The following is a 20,248-nucleotide window of genomic DNA, read 5'->3' on the forward strand; positions in this document are numbered from 1 at the left end:
AGGTCAAATATTGAAATCGTTTTAATTATAAAAGTATAAATTCTGAAAATAAATAATTACCTTATGTGACTTTATTTACTTGATATCAGTAAATTATTAGTTAAAAACTAACTTTCCGCTTTTAAAATTCTTTGGTGGAAGTTTATTTAATAATATTATACATTTTAAAAGTTATGGCGCAGGAGATATTTTGAATTGATTTTCTCTTTACTAAAAGTTTCTCTGATAATTTTATAGGTTTTGATCATAAATTTATAAGACTAACATCACTAATTTAAACAGTCTATAAAATTCAAATCAAATAAATAGTTAATAGCTTTAAGAGACAATCAAATACTTCTATTCTGTTAAGTTATCTTAAGTTTTCAATATTTGTAATGGAACATTTGCATTTTTATTTATTTAACAACAATCCAGTCCCAGAGAAAAATCACCAGTTGATTGATTTTACGTCTTCACTGTTTTGAATTTGGCGCCCTGCCTTTCCCTCCTCCTTCGCGCTCTCCCCGCCCCCCTCCGCGCTTCCCCCTCCATCCATCTGTTTCTTTTCGCCGTGCCACAACAAAATCTGGCATTTTGAAGTCGCGCGTTCGCCTGTTCAGCCGCGCTGCCGCCAGAGCAGAGTGTTGTTGTTGTTGCGATTGTTCCGTTCGTTCTGTTCTGTTTGTGTTTTGCTTCCCGTTCTTATTGTTTTTCCCGACTGGACTGTGTACGGTGCTTCGCTTCCAGTTCCTTTTATTTTTTTTTTCTAATTTTTGTTTGGTTTTGTTTATAAAAAAAAGAGAAAAGCGGCAAAGCGTCCTGGCGTAACTGTAAATTGCCACCCACACACACAGACACAGGCACAGGCCCACAGGTTGAAAGTCGAGCTCAGAGCGTACATATGTATGTGTGTGGAAAAAAGTGCTGCATAAGGTGCGAAAGAACATTGCGAAAAGCGGAGATTGTGGCATTTGAGGACGAACCGAGGCGGAAGAAGAGGAATACAAAAACGAGCGTGAGTAAAAAGTAGCATTAAAATCGCAGAACATAACAAAAATCAAACGTAATTCGCTATCAAGATTCCAATTGAAGTTTCAAGCTCTGTCTGTGTGCGTGTGTGCGTGAGAGAGAGAGGGTCGCTTGTATGTGTGTGTGTGCGTACGTGTTTTTCCACCCCAGGAGCGCCGCTTGAAAATCCAAATTGAACAAAAATCCAAAACGCGGTTTGGGTTTCGGATTTGTTTAATACCCTCCCTGTTTTCCCTTTGAAACGTGTTTATTTTCCACAGCTGTTTGCACCTTTTTCTTCCTCTTGTCCTTTTTGCCTGCGATTTATGACATCAACACACGCTTTCGGCACACACACGCACACACTTGTATCAAAGCTTTGTCCTTAGACCAAAGCTCTCGCTTGATTCCGATTCGTGCTTACGGTAAAGTCGCAGTTGCTTTGCTTCCTTTTTTACGTCCTTTCCTTTTGGAGCGCGCTTTATTGTTGCTTTCGTTTTGTCCTCGACTTTTGTCGCATTAATTGTTATCGATTTATGGCGAAATGCCACTTAACGTAATTTCCAATCAATGGAGAGCGGGGGGGAAACGGATGTGTACAAATGAGGTTATGATCGTAAGCCAGAGTTTTAATTAACCAAATTAGAGGAGAGATGATGGTAACTTTTTCTACCTTAAGAAATATTAATTTTGAAATTCGCTCCACCTGCAGTTTTTAATGATTCATCATCCGCTTTTGGGAATAGTATATGTATATTTCCGTAAATTCCTTTAGTCTTTCTGTAAGAGAAGTGTTCCACATAACTTTAATATGAATATTTTACCCTAGTTTTGCCTAGTTCTCGCGTTGATCAATCGTTTCCAAAAATTGTTACCCAAAAATAATGGAAAACTGAAAACAAAAATTGGAAAAGCTGGCGCACGAACTGTGGGTGGGGGGGGAAGGAAAACTTTTACGATGATGCTTTGGCCTAAAAATACCGCACCCAGCAAAACGTCTCGTTTTTCCGAGAGTGCTCCAAACGAATTCTCCAAGTTCCATTTACGATCCCCTATAGCCCCGATCTCATGCGATCTGATCTGTTGATCTGAATCTGAACCCAGATCGCCTTGGCACTTTGGAATTGGATAGGTATTGGGATATCCGCGTCTAATTTTGGGCTCGTCTTGAGCAGCAGGTTCTTCTACCCGTCTACCGTCTAGCGCCCAGTACCCATTTCTATTTTCCCCATTTCCATTTCCAGCCCCATGCCAGGCCATAGACACACTCGAAACCCGCACTCTTCTATTTCTGATCCGGCTATATATAGAGCCCCGACTTCGACTTCGGCTTAGTTCGTCGGGATGGGATGGGATGGGATGGCAGGCATGGCGAAAGGTGGAAAGGGAAGTTCAATTACCTTTAAATGGATTACACAAACAATCCAGGAGAGGGGCGGAAGCCTATATTAAACACAGGCACGCACTCACACCCCAGAAACTCAGACCTCAGAACTAGATAAAGCAACACAAACAGAGACACAATGCGGAGCAAGGCGATCGGGCCTCTGATCCCGAATCCGATCGCGATTCCGACTCCAATACCACACCCCCCCGCCCCACCCCTTTTCACGGCCCCCTGAGCCCCGGAAAAACTGGGAAAAGCGGGAAATGCGGGGCCAGGGGGCGGGGGCACTGCTCTGGCGTTGCTGCCAAAAATAAATTTGAACTCAAATCGCAGCGTCAGGCGCAAGAGGCGAGGAAAACGAGGAGGAGAGGCTGCCAAGAAAAAGAAAAACCAACGCAACGAATTCGCCTCCAAAGACCGGCCCATGTCGCTCTCTTTGGACCTGCGGTAGTACTTCTGGCTACCCACCCAAAACCAGCACTCTTCGCATTCGACACTGGTATTGGGAGGGTACATATGTACCTACATATAATAATTAGTTTATTATCATCTTGAAATGCATAATATTTGTAGCCCCAAACTAAGTTTTCATGTCCTATTGATATGCGAGATATCGTAGATCTCTTCGCTGGTAAAACTCGCAGCTTTATAATTATGAATAGTGGAAACCACCATTCTTAAAATCCTTTCAGGTTATATAAAAGATCTTATTGATATGAAATCAGATTACCTATATGAACCGTAATTAGATGTGTATTATAATTCTTTTATAATAATACATGTAAATACATGTATTGAATAATATTGAATTCTAAATGTTTTATTTCATATTTAAATGATATATTATATTATAATGATATATATAAAACATTAAAATTGCATGATTTGATATGAACATATATATAACAAGGTGATATTAGCTACGATTTTAATGAAAGTTTAAAACCCTTAAATTGTGTACTTTTAAAGTTAATAAATACCGCAAAAGAGTAAAATCATACAGGCAAAAAATTTAAATTAAAACGAAATTTAAGGTACACACAAAGTTTTTTTATATATATTTTTTTATCAGTCTACGTACTTTTCTTATTCAGATTCAGCTTTTTTTCAAAAGTGTGGTTCAAGTTCCCACAAAACTTTACAGAACTTAAGGACGTTACCATGATTATCTCTGGAATGGTATTCGGCTGGTATTACGAGACCAGCTCAAGGATGGTGGAGGGGGCAGAAGGTAGGGGCTCCAGAAGTCGGATGGGTCTACGTGGTCGACCTCATTAGTTTCGAGTTTCCAAAAGCGCACACACACTAGGGCACATTCAACCAGCCGACACACACGGGAAAACGGAGAAAATGGTGAAAAGCCGAAACGGAAAATCGAAAATGGAATATGGTTTTCCATACGCTCGGACCCATCAATTTTCATCATCGGCGAGAGAGCTTAAACAGGGGCTATTTGTAAACGCAGGCATCTGTTAGCTGCTCCCGCCGCCCATTCCGCCCACCCCATCGCTTCTAGCCAAAAGCCAAAAATCAAACCGATCCCTCTCTCGCTTCTCGTTTCCTCCGCCTCCTTTTCTACTCCTCCTCTCCTCCTCGCCTCCTCTTTTTGCCTCATCTTTGGGGCAGCTATTTTTAAAGTCGAAAATACTTTTCAGCTGCCAAGTTGCGAGATGCCAAGTACAGTTGCGTACTCGAGCGATTGGACCAGATCAGATCAGATCGGTTTGGATCAGGTCGGGTTGGATGAGATTGGTTCAGACCTTGGCGGCAAGCGGTGGGCAGAGAGAATCAAGCAGGATGTGTACCGGATAAGGGGGTTACAAGCTCCCACCCACAGGTGTCTACAAAGATGTCTTAAAGCTCACAGGGACAGAAACTCCATTTATAGTTTCGAATCTCTTGGAATCAGAAATTTTATCTAGCATTTCGAGTTTAAGGCAAACCAAAAAAAAATGATTATAATACCAGATACTATTGAGGGAGCGTTTCTAAAAGTGGGTTTTAATAAGAGGGTTGTAAGGTATGTTTTTCTTCCATTAAAAACCCAGGTGTACTGAAGTTAAAAGTTAATAGGGCCATATATTACTATACTATACAAATTCCTGAAGGTTCCCAAGTTACAGTAGGAGATCTCAGGATATGGATATCTTAAGATAGAAAGGAAGAAAGAGGGTTGGAAGGTATGTTTTCCTTTTATTAAAAACCCAGGTGTACTGAAGTTAAAAAGTTAATACGGCCATATATTACTATACTATACAAATTCCTGAAGGTTCCCAAGTTACAGTAGGAGATCTCAGGATATGGATATCTTAAGGTACGCGCAATTAAATCCAAGAGAAGATCTAAGTTAATCTGGCCAAGATATGACAGATAAGCCTTTTAAGGACTCTGGGAATCACCGATTACTCCAAAGATCTACGTAATCCTTTGGAGGGCATACAAAGCCATCCTAGGCTGGATTTTCTTTGGTTTTCCTTTTGACCTGCTGATCGGCCTGGCGCTGCTTTTCACTTGCTTGTGGCTGTGCGCAATGTAAAATCGTTTTTCCCGAAGCTCCGCTCTTTCTCTTTCTCTTTCTCTTGGACAGACACGCAGCCACAGATACAGATACGGATATACGGATACAGATACAGATACAGATGCGCGGTGGCAGAGCAGAACTTTCGGTTGGAAATTTGCCAACCCCTCATGGCGCTTTTCGATGCGATCAGCTCGACCCCAATAGACGGCGGACTGGGGACTGCGGACTGGGGACTGGGGACTGGCCAGCAGGGGGGTGCGGGGGGGCGTGCACCTTCGGAGACGCGGCCAACAGGCTGCGACGGCTGCTCCGGCTGCTCGGACCGCTCGAGTCTCGGTATTCTGCGGCTGAATTCCGAATTCGCTTTCAGTATCAAATTAGACTGCGACGGCTGCTCTTTGAGTGCGGCCAAAGAACGGAGATCGGAGCAACATCAGAGCAGAGCATTCGTTTTGATTCGAATCCCGAATCGGGCCAGTTCGGAACGGTAAGCGGTTGGCAGCGGTTATCCGGTACGGTTATCGGGTAAGGCACGCTCTCGTCTCTGCGCTTTGATTTCCACTATTGTTTTTCGTATATTTTATTTTGTTTCGCGTTGATTTTATAGGGGTCTTAGGGGTCTTAGGGGGCTACTTACGAGCTGGGGGGCGGGGGCGGGGGTGTGGGGGTTGGTAAAAGGCCGGGATATCATTTGTTTTTCATGCCAAGAGAAGAGGCGGAAGCGAACCATAAGAGAACCAACCAGATGAACAGGGCCAGCTCGGAATGCCTCTGCTTTTCTTTGGTTTTCGCTGTTGTTTGTTTGCAATTGTAGCGAGCACAGATCTGCGTCTTCTTCGTTCCTCGAATTCTTGATTCGTCATAAGCATGCATATGTACATATATCCCTAAAGCTATATATCTTTATAGGTATATAAAGCGTATGACTAAATCTTTGATTTTCGAATTTCCGAATTTTTCCATCATCCTGAATATTTGGTTGAAAACAAGGGCTTGTCAACCCTTTAAGTATTATCGATTCATTGCTAGAAAATCCTTGAGAAAGACTTGAACTTTTTAAGAGATCCTACGTAACTTGTATGATTTTGAGACTGCCTTTTTGTATAGCTTAGATCTATAGGTTGCTTAGTCTTGGAACTTTGTTATTGATTTAATGTTTTATAATTATGTGTTGTATAATTATATAGATATTTTGTAGGGAAATCCATAAAATATCAATATTTCTAAGATCAATGATAAAGAGATAGATAGAGATGCAGATATCTACGGATATTTTCAGAATAGGAGGCTAAAGAGGCTTTCCTATGACCCCAAAGACAGATTTCAGTGAACTTTTTTAAAGATCCTAGTTAGGGCTTCAGAAACTATGCTCTATAGGGTAACCTTATTTGGCCGTAGCTTATCGAGTCCGGCGGATCAGGTGGGTAGTGGGTGAATCATCCAACCGACTTCCAAGTTCTCGTGGAGCCACAAGCCCACCTTAAGGCGATAAGATAATGCCGGGTAGCCATACACAGCCAGATTAGATATTAGTTTCAGTGCGGTTTCAATGAGGCCTAACTTTCCGAAAAAAGAGAGGGCGCGATAGAGCAGGTTCTGTTTGGGGGTTCGGTTTTTTTTTTGGTCTGTTCTGATCTGATCTGGCTAGATAAGAGGGCTGAAATGGTGGGATCGCGATCGCAGGGCAGCACTCAAGTCAAGAAGTCTTCTTCTGTTCTTAATTCTGATTCAGTTTGTGCTGTGTATATCCATACACACTTACACTCATACTTATGCCTGCGCTTTTCCCCGCCGCTTTTCCGCCAGCTCTTTCTCCGCTGATGTTTACGTTTTGGCGTGATTTCGTATTAACAAATTCACTTCTCTATGTATTTTTAATTTTAGTCCAAGGTTTGAAACAACAACTGTGAGCAGTGGAAACAGAACGAGCGTTCAGTGTTCAGCGTTCAGCTATAAACGATATCAAAACCAATAGGAAGAAACGCACACAAAGAGCCGAAAAACCAAAAAACCAAAGACAAAGTCTTCGAGTCTTCTAGTCTTCGGAAGAGAGAGTGCTGTGGAGAGGGACAGAGACGGGGCGAGTGTGTGAGCGGGACGGAGACGGCTGGCGGTCAGCGACGTTGGACAAGTAGTTGAAAAAATATTGCGCATACGCCGCGTGTACCGAAGGCAAGAAAGAACAAGCCGTGCGCTCTTCTTTTTCTTTGAATCGCACCGATTCAGCTTTATAAAATAAAACAGTATAGAGGACCAAAGGGATAAGATAAACATAGAGAAGGAGGAGGAGGAAGAAGAGAAGGAGGAACAGGTGGAGCAGGAGGAGGAGGAGGAGGAGGAGGAGGCCAGTGAAGAAGCAGAAGAAGAAGGAGAAGAGCCGAGGATCAGCGGCTACGAAGGGAATCCATTTCAGACTGTAGCCGGCTATAAATCCAGGTGAGTCCAGGCTAAACCATATCATATAGGCCAAGTTAAAAAGAGTTCAACACATGGTTTTTGGTTCCTTGTATTATAGTAGTCCTTGTTGGAAGAAACGTTAGGATTGGGAATCCTACATTGAATAGAACATCATTTAAAAGTTTTCTGTAAGCCAACTACTCAAAGCTTTCTTCTTGAAGAGTTTAATAATGATACATTATAATGATCCTTAGCCGGACTGGAGTGGATTGGGAATTGGAGGCGAGACGATGGGGATGGGGATGGTTCTTGAGTTCGAAAACCGAACCCCAATCCGAACCCGATCGTGGGTCTCAGTTTCTGCCGCTCGAGATTGGAAATTGCACAACGCCGGCCAGCATTTGCAAGCGCTTTTGCTACGCTCACACACACACACATACACATGGGAATAAATGTGGAGGGAACATTACACCCATTGAGTTGGTGAGCGCTGCCCGATTCCACGATTCCGCTGCTCTGGCCGCAGAGCGGTACTAGTAAAAATTGTCAACTCAAGCGCTGCGGTCGGTGACGCTCGGGGAAAATGCGTACCCCTCAGTTGGCCGTAAAGGAGAAGAAAAAGGGAAAGCACGCGCGTATTACCAGGAGACTTCGGGGCCCGAGTCGTCAGTTGGTGGTGGTCACGAGGAGGAAGAGCAGAAGAATAGCACCCACTGCAGCGGGCACAGGCTCATCGATCGTGGGACGCAGGTGCGTTTGGAACCGGGGCTTTCCACAGGAGGGGCTTTTGATGGGGGGGGGAAAGACGGACCTGGAGGTGGGGGTGGCAGGTTGCACTGAGTTATCAGCGTGCAAACAAAGCCAATTAGAACTTGAAACCCTTTCCCATCCCCCCCCCAGAGAAGCTCCACACCACTCCCACTCCCACTCCCACCTCGATTCTTGATTGCCCCCCCCCCCCCCATACCCGAGTTTCCTATCTGGGGCTCGCTTTTATCAGCGGCTTATCAGTAAATAATTCCACCTGTTGCGCGGCTTGTGCGAGTGTGTGAGTGTGTAGATAACTTGAGGTGAGGTATCGCATTAAGCAACGCTTGTGCTTGTGCTGTGCTGTCCCCAAAAAGCAAACTTTGCTTGTTTGCACTGCTCAGCGCTACGCTGGAATGGAAGCCCCATTGCCAGTGGATTTTGTAGATAACCAAACTGAAACCGAACTGAAACGAACTGAAACAAAACCAAGCGAACGCACACTTGTGCACATGGTTACCGATACAGATACAGATACGGTTAAAGATACAGATACAGATACAGTCTGCCTCAAATCTTATCTTAAAACTTGACTCGACAGCGGCGCAGTGACGCAGACGCTTAGCAATGCCGCTTCCAATGCTCAGACTGCGTCTGTTTATCGGGCAATCGATCAATCGTGGTCTGGCTATTCCGTTTCCCAGCCATAAACCATCCATTGGAACTTCCGCCCAACATCCTTGTGGTGTGCTTTTGATTGGATGGTTCAGTATGGTGATCGGTATACACTAGAACCATCCGAAATTATATTAAAAAACATCATGTTTATTATTATATACGCATTTTTTGATCCTGGAACCATATTTAAAAATTCCTAATTCATTTAATATTTCATATTTCCTACTTCAAAGTTATCCTATAACCAGGATTATATCTGAGTTTTGGATATTACTTACACCCTAAGGTCCTGATTTTGTAGGTTAAGTTTCTTTTAACTGGACTTTAAGCTGGACTTCCCCCCCCCACTCATTTGAGGTTATGTAACCCATTTATTAATTAAAACCGCGTGGACTCACATACATACATACATAAGTACATTTGTATGTATTTTGTTCTTCAGCTCTCTTTCGCACTCACACGTCAGCTCAACCCTTACTTTGTTGCAGCTTGAAAGCGGCAAAAAGAACAACGTTTATTTATAAACTGCGCTCATTGTTGGGGGTTTCTCTCTGCTCCAAGTTTCGCTCTCTCTCTCTTTCGCACACTTATTTGCTGTTCTTAAGCCTCTTCTTCTTGCTTCGACTTCGCCTCTTCGCAGGGGGTGGGGGGGGGGAGGGCTTTTGGTTTGTTGTTGTAAACTCGGTTTCAAGCTTTAATTACGTCTCACACATAAGCATTGTGTTGTGTGTGTGCGAACAGTTGGGCTCATTGTGGGTGTGTGTGTGTGTGTGTTGGAGACAGGAGGTCTCTTATGTGGACAGCGAGGAGGAGAAGGAGGAGGAGGAGGAGCAGAGCTCCATTCTTCTTCGCCAGCTATTCCTATTTTTGTTTGCCCAACGCCGACGTCGCTGCTGCACTCCAATCCAACGGTACTTCTGAGCGTGCCCGAATTCGAATTCAAATTCAGTCGAGCTTTGCGCCTCGTCGCCGCCGTTCGCGAAGTTTTGCTGGGCTCGTTCGTTTTCCCCACTCTCTCCTGCTCTCTGGCTCGCTCTCTCCTGCCTGCCACCCACTTTTCTTCGCCCGCTCGCCGGCTTTGGCGCGGCCTCAAAACGTGAGTACCCATTCTCTCTCTCCCCTCCCTGCCCTGCCTATGTGTGTGTATGTTTTTTTTGTGTGGGAGCGGTGAGTTTCACGCTAATCTCCAATTTCCAGATTAGATATCAGTTAATGCAGCATGTTGTTGCTGTCGCTTGGTCCTCTCTTGCGAACTCTTCTATTATTCCACCCCCGCTAAGAGCAGCTTTGGTCCATAATCTTCTCTTGATTGAGAAGAAAATCTTCCAGGATCATTTATCGATAAAATGGCTTTTGGCCTTTGCTTTTTTATCGAGGATTTCTTGGCCTACAGTGAAAGAAAAAGAGAGTATAGGTTTTCTATGACCTAACATATTAACGATAAACAGATTCGCTTTAAATTGGATATTTTAGTTACCAAAAATTACAATTAACAGTTTCAATTTCATTTTATTCGATGGTATCCTGTGAATATGAATTGTTATTAATCGTTTTGATGTCATCTGTTGAATACTTATCACATATCCACCGTGTTGTAGATATCTATTTATGTGTTTCCAGTGCACTGCTCTCTTTTTCCCTCTCTTTTCGGCTGCGTCGGCAGCTTATCACTCTCACAGAATGCGCCCACGTGTGTGTGTGTGGGTGGGTATGGGTGGGTGGGTGTCAAAGAGTGGAGCAGTTGCGTTTGTTGTTGCTTTTGTTTTTTTTTATTATTTTATTAATTAAAGAATGTCGCTGGGATGGGATCGATTGCAGGGGGGGTGGCTGTGTAATCAGGAAACGGCAAGGGGGAGGGGGTGGCTGTGGCTGGAGGGGATCTGAATGGTGCACAGCTGGTGGAGTTTCGTTCAAAAAAGCCAGAATAAAGCCTTCTAAAATTCAAATTCATTTCAAATTCAATTTATTAATTAAATATTTAAGGTATTTCAAGGTAAAGGTAACTTTTAAAGGTATTTCGAAATCAGAAACAAATGGGTAAAGTTATAGGTTGTTTTCGAACCTGCATCAGGACTGCATCACTTGGAAAATTTTAAAAGAGTAACAGTTTTATACCAACATTTAAATATATTATATGTTAATTAAGTATGCGATTTCAGTTTTACTTATTTATATTTTATAGCCTTTGAAAGACCTATAGTTATACTTCTGTATTTACAATTTTTTTTGGTTATTTTAGAAGTTAAAGCCACAAATTTTGGAGAAAAATCTTAAGACCCTTTAAATCTCCTAAAAATCTAACTGAAATAGTTTAGTTTTAGGTCAGATTTATTTGATTTAGTTATGCCACAATCTCAATCCTGAATCTCCATCTCGTTGCAGCTTCAAGACGTCTTGCAAACGGCTGAAAATGGAGAAGACTCCCCGGTACACGCAGCGGGAGCGGAACATGGTGTTGAGCTACGCGGCGCAGTACAAGGACGTGATCGAGAATAAGCGCACGGACGCGGAGTCCAATCGCAAGAAGGACGAGGTCTGGCTGCAGATCGCCGACGAGTTCAATTCGCGAGTTTACCACCAGCGCAGCGCCAAGCAGCTGCGCCAGCTGTACAAGAACATGAAGCTGCTGCTGAAGAAGGATCTCTGCGGCGAGGACAAGGACAATCGGTCGTTCATGGACCTGCTGAACACGCTGGCGCGGCAGGAGTCCGTCGCCCAGTACATTGCCGAGCAGCTGTCGCCGGAGGGCGCGGGGGGCGGCAAGCCGTGCCTCACGGGAAGCGGCGGCGGAGGCGGCGGCCAGGGAAACGGACACCATGCGGATGACTACGAGGACTCCAAGGTGGGCGCTCATACTCTCATACTACTGAGCTGAGCTTAAACAATCATTGTATCTCATACTTTATCCTTGGCTGCTAATCCTATATCTGTACTCGTAGACTACCAGTTCTATCACTTCGTTTAACTTCTTTGCTTTTCCAAAAACCTTAACTCTATGCTAAGCCATTGAAACTCCCCCACTGAAACTCCAAACTAAAACGCTGTCCATAATGATTTCAGTATCATTTGTTCTCCTCCCACTTGCAGATGCCCCTCTATCCCGAGGGCATGGACACGGACGTGATCCTCATCAAGTCGGAGACGATCAGCGACAACGAGCAGACGGACAATGGGATGGACTGTCTGGAGGATGACGACGACGATGACAGCCTGAGCCCCAAGGCGCCGGAAGTATGCCTGGAGGAGGAGGACGATGTGCTCTTTCCCACGGATCTGCGTCAGCTGGTGGGTTCCTCCTCCGGCGGTGGCGGCGGCGGCGGCGGTATCTCCACCGCCTCGCTGCCCGGCAATGTGTCGAGCAACGGACTCACAGATAACGTTCGCCGTGCCGCCAGTTCGCCCGTGTGCTCCACCAAGACCTCGGTCAGTTCTGGCGGTGGAAGCTATGCCTCCGCAGCGCCCAAGCCGGACATCACCATCCAGACGGTGGGCCACATACGCGTGGGCAGCTTTGCCAACATCAACAAGACGTTGCAAAATGGAGGCTCCAATCCGTCAGCCATTCTGTCCAGTGCCAGCAATGGTGGCTCCAATGCCAGCGGAGTACTGCCGCTGACGGCGGAGCAAGTGCAACAGCATACGCTACTGAACGGCCTGGGCTTGTCCGCCGTCAATCCGTCGCAGTCCCTGCAGGCGGCCATCAATGCACCCTATGTGTCCGCCACGCCTGTTTCATCGCTGGCCGTCAGCAGTCGCCGCACACCGCCCACACTGCACCTGCCACGCCTACAGCGCGCGAATAATAACAACAATAATAATAATAACAGCAGCAGCAGCACCGCCGGCCATACGAACATCAACAACAACCATACCACAGTGACCGCCAATGGAGTGCAGCTGCTGCTCAATGGCAACCATCATGGCCAGCAGACGCACCATCATTTGGGGCGGGACAAGACGGGCGGCGTGGCCATTGGAGCGGCAGGCAGTTTCAATGGCTACAATGGAATGGCAGTTGCAGCAAGCAGCAATGCTTGCAGCACCTTAAATAGCAGCGTATCCGGATCGGGAACAGGAAGCAGTGCGAACAGCAGCGGCGTGGGATTGACCAATGCGTCGGGGGCAAGTCCAAGCGGCGCAGCGAGGAGCCAGCACCAGGAGCTGATGAATTCGCTGAGGATCGAGGAGAGCAGGCAAAAGATTGCCCTAATCAATGCCCAAATCGAGTATTGGCAGACGCTGACCCGCAAGCTGAACAGTCAGCCGGGTCACATGCCGAATCCCGCGTGTCCGTGCCATTTCCCCGGAGCCAGTGTGCTCTCACCGGCCGCCGTGGCGGCTGCCAGTGCCTCGTCCTCCGCCCCCGCCGCCGCCACCGCCTCCGCATCTGTCAACTTGCTGCAAACGCAGGCCAGCACCAGCTAGTCCGCAGAGAAGGGGCGGCGGCGAGCACCAGAGGGTCCTCCAGGCGACGGCGACGATGACAATGACAGCGACAGCGACATCATCTCCATTGTGGACATAGACGATGAGCGGTCCGAGGAGGAGGAGGAGGAAGCGGAGGAGCCGTCGGAGGACGAGGACCAGGACATAACGGATTTGACGCTGCCCGACGTGGACGATGAAGAAGACTCACAGGATGCCTTGGTCAAGGATGTGGGCGTGGTGGGCGGCCTATCGTCGCCAAATTCACCGCCCCACTCTCCTCCACCGCCGCCAGCGAAGCGCTCGAAGCGCCAGGAAGCTACCTCCGAGCTGCTGAGACAGTTGGCCCTGCAGCAGAATCAGGAGCTTCGAGAGGCTCTTCAGGAGGATCTCCAGGAGGATCTCCTGGGGGATCTCCAAGAGGATCCCAGGAAGGCTGCCCATCAGGGGTGCTAGTATTTCGTATTTCGTCTAGTTTGCATGCCACCTTTTACTATTACCATATAACCATATTTATTTACGCCTAGTTTGAGTGCCAAAAACAAAGATAGGAGCCTTGCCATCGAGAATGCTTGCCAAAGGACCTGGTCTACAGGTCACAACCACTCGCAACCCGCTATTTAATTGCTTGACTAATTTAAAAACAGTGTTTAGTTGTTTTAAGTCTTTTTATTGCCCGCTTTTTTGCGTTCTTCTTTTTTTTCTAGCGTTTTTTTTTTCCTTAATTAGTGTGTTTAATGTTAAGTTTGTTCTGTTTGAGAGCTGCAACCAAAAAGAGAGAAGGAGGAATATCTTGACTTTGTACATTTACCTTATAAATTTAGACGTAACTTACTTAATTAGAGCGAGCAGCTAAGAGAACACAAAGAACGAAAACTGTACAAATGTGGTTCCTAATCTAGTCCCTAAACAAAGGAGTGAAGAAACGAAAATGATGCAGAGAGCTAAAATGTTATGCCTAGCCGTGAACATGTGTATTATTTTTATATATATCAACCTAGAGAGTTCCCAGGAAACCCTATTCTAAAACCAAAAAAAAAACCATCCAAAAACTATAGCTAATTTATGTACTTAAAGAATCCCCGAAACCAAAAAAAAAGGAAAGGAAAAAATGTAGTCTGTACAGAGATAGAAAGAGACAGGCGAAATAGATAGAGAGAGAGAGAGAGATGGAGAAACTTGCTAGTCGTTGCTGCATAACTGTATTTTAGTGTAGCATATAAACCATTTAGTTATTGCTAATTGTACGTGTAAAATACATATAATTGCCTACCCAGTAACCACAATTTACAAAGAAGCACATGCAGAAACCCAGAAACCAAAAGTGAAAAATCCAACAAAACCAAACAAAACTCTTTATACAATTTTGTAAGCAAAAACTTATTAATAAAACAAAGAATTTACTTTGTGGCCTAGCTAGCCTGTTTTTTATCTTTGGAATAATAATTTCATAACTTAAATTGCTCTGCACTTGGCGCCAAACTATGTTGCATTAACCAACACTGGCCTTCGGCGATATAAGGTTGCCAGATGGATGAACCCATTGCTCATCTGTGAACTAGTTCCCACATCTGGAAGGAGAACCAGTTAATCGTTACTCATCGCTTCTGGTTCCAGTTCAGCAAAAATTGGCTTGCAAATAAATTGCGAAAAGCAGATTGTTTATTTTATGTGAAACGGCAGAAACTGCAGCATCGGATCGGCTCAGCAGAAGCAACAACAAAGCGAGTGAATGAAGTGAACGCGAATCCGACTCTCACGCACACTAGCGTGGGTTGGCCAATCTGTGTGTGTGTGCGAGTGTGTTTGAGTGCGAATTGCAGATTGCGCATTTTCCCCGCCCCTTGGAGCCCCTTGGAGCACCTCAAACACCTGGACCACCTGGCACACTTGTCCACTCAATTGGCCATTATACCCAGCATCCTTTGAAGCAGGACAACTGAAGCGGGTCTTCAGTCCTCAAAAAGGAGTACCCAGAAATCCCAGCTTGCAAGCAGGAGCCCCCTAGTGACCACCACCTGGATGCCCGGCTTCCACCTCAATGAGATGGGTGAAATGGTATTGGACGCCATCGACGACATCGGCGTGGTCGATGTCTACGATCTGGCCTCCGATATTGGCAAGGAATACGAGCGGATCATGGATCGCTTTGGCACGGACGCCGTCAGTGGGCTGATGCCCAAGATCATCAACACCTTGGAGCTGCTGGAGGCGCTGGCCACGAAGAATGAACGCGAGAATGCCACCATCCAGGAGCTGCGCGACAAGGTGGCCCAGCTGGAGAGCGAGAAGCTGGAGAAGGCCGAGTTTCGGCGGCGATTCGACAAGGAACTGGAGCTGATCGAGGAGCAGTGGCGCAGTGAGACCAATGAGCTGGTCGACTTGGTATCCTCGCTGCAGGATGAGAACAAGCGGCTGGTGAAGCAGACCCAGGACCTGCAGTCCTCCTCAGCCCAGAGTTCCGGCCTGGGCGCCAGCCTCACGGAGAGCATCATCAGCATGACCAATCATGAGCTGCACGGCGCCCTCTCCGACACCCAGGTGCTGCAGCGGCTCAAGGAGCAGATATACAAGCAGCGGGACGAGCTGAAGAACCGTGAACGGGAGCTGCAGGACAAGTACAGCGAGCTGGAGCACGTAAGCTAGATAATCTGTATGGGCTAGAAACCCCTAATCCTTAATCATACGCATTCGATCCTTCCCACCAGCTCACTATCCAGACGGAGCGGCTAAAGGCCTCGGAGCGGGACACTCGACGGCGCCACAAGCTGATGCAGGCCCAGGTGAAGACGCTGTGCGAGGAGCGAGCCGATTTTCTGGCCCAACTGCAGGACCAAAGTCGCGAGATCAACCAGCTGCGCAAGCGCCTGGGTCTGGCCGAAAAGGAGAACGAGGATTTGGTGGCCTCTTACGACGATGGCCAGAACGATCCCAATCGGCCGCGTTACACCACGCGTGAGCTGAAGGAGCTGATCAGCGAGCGCGACGAGCTGCTGACCACGATCGACAGCCTCAACGAGCAGCTGGCGGAGCTAAAGCCGCCCAGCCAGGCGAAGGCCAAGCGGCAGCGCCACTTTTCCAGCTCCGACGACAGCGACGAGGAGGACGACGGTCATGTGGCGGACAACGACGATGACGACGAGGAGGAGGAGGCGGCCGAGGCGGACGAACTGGAGCCACCGGCAGCCGGAGAAACGTGAGTGAATCCTCTACATATTAATTTAAGTCTACTTTTCAGTCCCTTTTAAAAAAGCACCATTTGTAAGCAATTGCTTAGAGCAAAATGATTAATGAAAAACCATTTACCTGAGTCATTTTTTTTTTTTTTTTTACCAAGTGCTAACAATATTCAAATAGACCTTATGATGCAAACACTTCATAAACAGGTGATTCATTATTTGTGTGTCTCTTTTTGCGTGTTTTGTTTGCAAGGTCAGCAGTTATTTGAATATCGTTGGGCGACTAATGATATAAATGAAGTCAAACAGAGCTTTGAGTTTGCGTTTATTTATAACGTAACACTTTAGTATTGCTACTTAATTTTAGTTATAGAGATTTATACTATATAAATATACTTATAAATATTATTATTGTGTTTCAGACCGCCTGGTCACGATGCGCCTGTGCAGGGACCGCTGCCCTACGAGCCGGACGATGCGCCCTGGAAGAAGAGCTCCGAGTCGGGAATTCGCAAGTTGTAAGGATACCGCAGACTAACGCAATAGATTGCCCCATAAAAACCCTTTGCTTACCCCTTTTATTATCTCTCGCCTAATAGCTTCCGGAAACTGTTCTCGGATCCCTCGGACGGCAACAACACATTCCCGAAACGTTCCTTGGCCACGCTCTCCAAGATGGCACTGTCGGCCACGCCCGGTTCCGTTTCCGCCTCCGCAGCGGCGAAGTAAGCGCCCCTTAAAGCATCCGTGTTCGGCGTGCATTTCACTTTTCGTTTGTTTTCTGTTTTTCCGTTTCCGTTCCGCTTCCGTTTCCGTTTGCACTGCCCCCCGCACCCCTGCATCTTGCATCTATATTTATTTATTTATTTATTGTTTATTTTGGCTTACGTTTACGTTTAGTTTAGGCAACAGCCTGTATCTGACCCTGTCCCTCGCCATTCACCTGCTCCGCCTGAGCTGTACATACATAGTTTACACACTCGATTGCTGTGCCCTCGTAATTCTAAGTTGTTATGCGATTTTTTTTACGTAATACGCGTGTTTTTTTTTCGTAACTCTAAACTCGTAACCCCTTACTTTAATGGATATATTTAATACGAAACCAATTTGTATCTTTTGTACTTTCGATTTATTCTAATCTTGATTAACGACTACCATTTAAGACTCCAAACATACCACAGACCATACATATGCAAGTGTTCCAAAGAACAAGAACAAGAATTGTGCAAAGATTGCCGAGTGAGTTTTTAATGAATTTAGACAAACGACAAGGTAAACGAAAGAAAAAAGACAAAAACAATCCCCTATAAAATGTAGAAACAAATGAATACGAATCGATTAGAGGACTCTGGTTCTGGAAACTCAGATTTTAGAGAGTGCAAGAAGAATGAGAAGGTTTTGCTTCAATTATCCGTAGTCTAACTATCCCCGAATTCCCCCTATAAGCCCCATAACAACACTTGATTCCCCTACTATCGCTAACCCATATGAGTATACATCTGTTGGAAGGTATTTTAGCATTCTCATAGCAGTTGCCCCAAGCGGCCTTATACGTATATATATTACAAATTTATCAAAATACGCAAACTTTAGAATGAAAAAAGAAAACCTTAAAACAAAAAGATATATAATTGATATATAATTAGCAAACGTTAAAACCTTAGCGCATTGTTTGTTGAATTGAATTAAACTAACTAAACGAAACCAAACTAAGCATATTAGATTCCATTGATTGCATTAGAGTGCACAAAGATGCCAAAAAATAAAGGGAAAATATCTTCGAGATGAATCAGCGAATGTTTTAGCCAAGAGTTTTACCATAGACTTAGCCATTGACCAGCTCTCTCGAATTGTTGTTACCGAATTAATGTGAATACGAATCGCGCACGCCCACGCCAGTAGCTGTACGAGCAGATATATGTATCCTTCAAAGCCTTAACCACTTATAAGCCCAGTGCGCCCAAGGAGATCTTAGTCGAGTGGAGCCGTTGACCCCTGACCCAAGCAGATTCTAATATTCTAATCCATTGTATTAACCCCTATCAGCCTAACCTTATGTAAAAGCAAGTTCTAAAACGAATGTATGTTGACTTCCACAAAGCACTGCAAGATAATTCGGCGAAAAAAATCAAACAAGAAAGGAAGTTAACTTCGGCAAGCCGAAGTTTGTATACCCTTGCAGTTATAATTATTAAATTTAATTGGAAATTCTTAAAAATACATAAAATGATATTCCCAATAGTACAAGATAATATGTCAAATAACACCGAAGCTATAATTTGTTTCATATTATTTTCCCACGATCGTTCCTATGGCAGCTATATGATAAAGTCCTTCGATTTTGATAAAATTAAATTCGAAATTCGGGACTAATTAAAATATGTTATTTCCAAGCGTAGGAGTTTATATGTTACAAAACACCATAGATATAATTTTTTTAAAAAATTTTTTCCGATTATTCCTATGGGATCTATAAGATATAGTTTTCCGATCCGGCTATACTACCTGCAAAAGAAAGAAGACTTTTGGGAAAGTTTCAGCCCGATAGCATTAAAACTGAGAGACTAGTTTGCGTAGAAACGGACGGACAAACGGACAGACGGACATGGCTAAATCGACTCGTCTAGTGAGGCTGATCGAGAATATATATACTTTATGGGGTCGGAAACGTTTCCTTCCGACTGTAATCATAATAGCCTCTGCAAGGGTATAAAAACATCTATGGTGATACCGCTTGTATTACGTTCGAGGGTCAATCTCCGCCTCCTACTCTTACTTAACACCCGGTTCCCACTTTCCACTCACCAAGCACAAAGCGAGGAAGCTCCGGTTACATATCAGCTTTATCGACATCATCGATTTAAACGTGCCAAAGACTAATTGTCAGACCCCCTTTCACCCGACTCTTTCAACCCCATCCCGAACCCCCGATCCCCCGCACCCCACGAACAATCTATCTCGTTTTAATTACAACAAATTGTGGCAACTGAACTTTTATATATATTTGAACATGAGAGCGTAACTGTATCGATATAAAAAAAAAGATGGACTAACGAAAAGAGTGTCAAGATCGTTTGAGAGAAGATCACAAAGCAAATGAGGATGTTGGAGATGAGATGGAGAGACATTGAGTATTTGGTGAATTAATGTTAACTAAATTTATATACACATATACACATGCATTATACATAATATACTTTACTATATACTATGTAATATCGTATTATATGGAACTATGACTAACCAAAAAGAAGGCAACAATTATACAAAATTAAAAGCGTACCAGGGTGCCACTTGGACCACGGGAGCGACGAGAGCGCACTGGAGGATCGGATCGGATCGGATCGGAAGCGACGACTCCACATCCGGGTTTCCTTCTAACCCTGTACGTACATACAATTTATGAGTGGCTCCCCGTGAGCGACCATCAAAAATAAAACTTATGAACCATTGACGTGGATTTCGAGTGCTTGATTTGGGTTGAAGGCAAATGGACAATAACGTCCATGAGGAACTTCAGGTGCTTATCATATCATCAAACGTTATTTCTTATTTTTATTTTACTAGGTTTATTTTAATTTGGTTTTCTTACATTCTTATTTGTTTTTATCTGGTATCAAAATTATTTACAAGGAGTGTCAAGAAAAGTCAAGAATTTGTATCAAGAAAGACGGATGGTGTGTGCTATCAAACTGGAGTTATAGATGGATAATGACTACCATGTTAGCAAATGGAGGTTTAGGACGATCTATTCAAAATTACTGGGCTTTGCTTGATTTAAAACACCTGGGATCAGAATTATTTAAAAGAAATGTTAAGAAAAGTCAAGAATTTTTATCAAGAAAAACGGATGGTGCGTGCTATAAATCTGGAGTTATGGATGGATAATGACTACCATGTTAGCAAAGGGAGGTTTACGTCGAT

General features: G+C 44.8%; 2 protein-coding genes across 10 annotated transcripts; both read left to right on the forward strand.

Annotated features, from left to right (window-relative positions):
- The first annotated feature begins 732 nt into the window (after positions 1 to 732).
- LOC119557223 (phosphatidylinositol 3-kinase 2) lies at positions 733 to 13,178 on the forward strand. 8 transcript variants are annotated; one of them, XM_037869899.1, is made up of 4 exons: positions 733 to 997; positions 6,783 to 7,334; positions 11,103 to 11,562; positions 11,781 to 13,178. In XM_037869899.1, exons 3-4 carry the CDS (start codon positions 11,131 to 11,133, stop codon positions 13,143 to 13,145), a joined length of 1,797 nt encoding a protein of 598 aa, XP_037725827.1. In that variant the 5' UTR covers positions 733 to 997; positions 6,783 to 7,334; positions 11,103 to 11,130; the 3' UTR covers positions 13,146 to 13,178. The 8 variants fall into 8 exon arrangements, with proteins under 8 accessions (XP_037725827.1, XP_037725830.1, XP_037725828.1 ...); XM_037869900.1 differs by lacking the exon at positions 733 to 997 and adding an exon at positions 5,274 to 5,385; XM_037869901.1 differs by lacking the exon at positions 733 to 997 and adding an exon at positions 5,307 to 5,423.
- A 1,555-nt stretch (positions 13,179 to 14,733) lies between these two features.
- LOC119557228 (RILP-like protein homolog) lies at positions 14,734 to 17,558 on the forward strand. 2 transcript variants are annotated; one of them, XM_037869911.1, is made up of 5 exons: positions 14,734 to 15,782; positions 15,854 to 16,341; positions 16,747 to 16,842; positions 16,924 to 17,049; positions 17,225 to 17,558. In XM_037869911.1, exons 1-5 carry the CDS (start codon positions 15,168 to 15,170, stop codon positions 17,355 to 17,357), a joined length of 1,458 nt encoding a protein of 485 aa, XP_037725839.1. In that variant the 5' UTR covers positions 14,734 to 15,167; the 3' UTR covers positions 17,358 to 17,558. The 2 variants fall into 2 exon arrangements, with proteins under 2 accessions (XP_037725839.1, XP_037725838.1); XM_037869910.1 differs by having other exon boundaries at positions 17,230 to 17,558.
- Positions 17,559 to 20,248: the final 2,690 nt, after the last annotated feature.

This window comes from Drosophila subpulchrella, chromosome X (assembly GCF_014743375.2).
Source record: "Drosophila subpulchrella strain 33 F10 #4 breed RU33 chromosome X, RU_Dsub_v1.1 Primary Assembly, whole genome shotgun sequence".
Taxonomy (NCBI): Eukaryota; Metazoa; Arthropoda; class Insecta; order Diptera; family Drosophilidae; genus Drosophila; species Drosophila subpulchrella.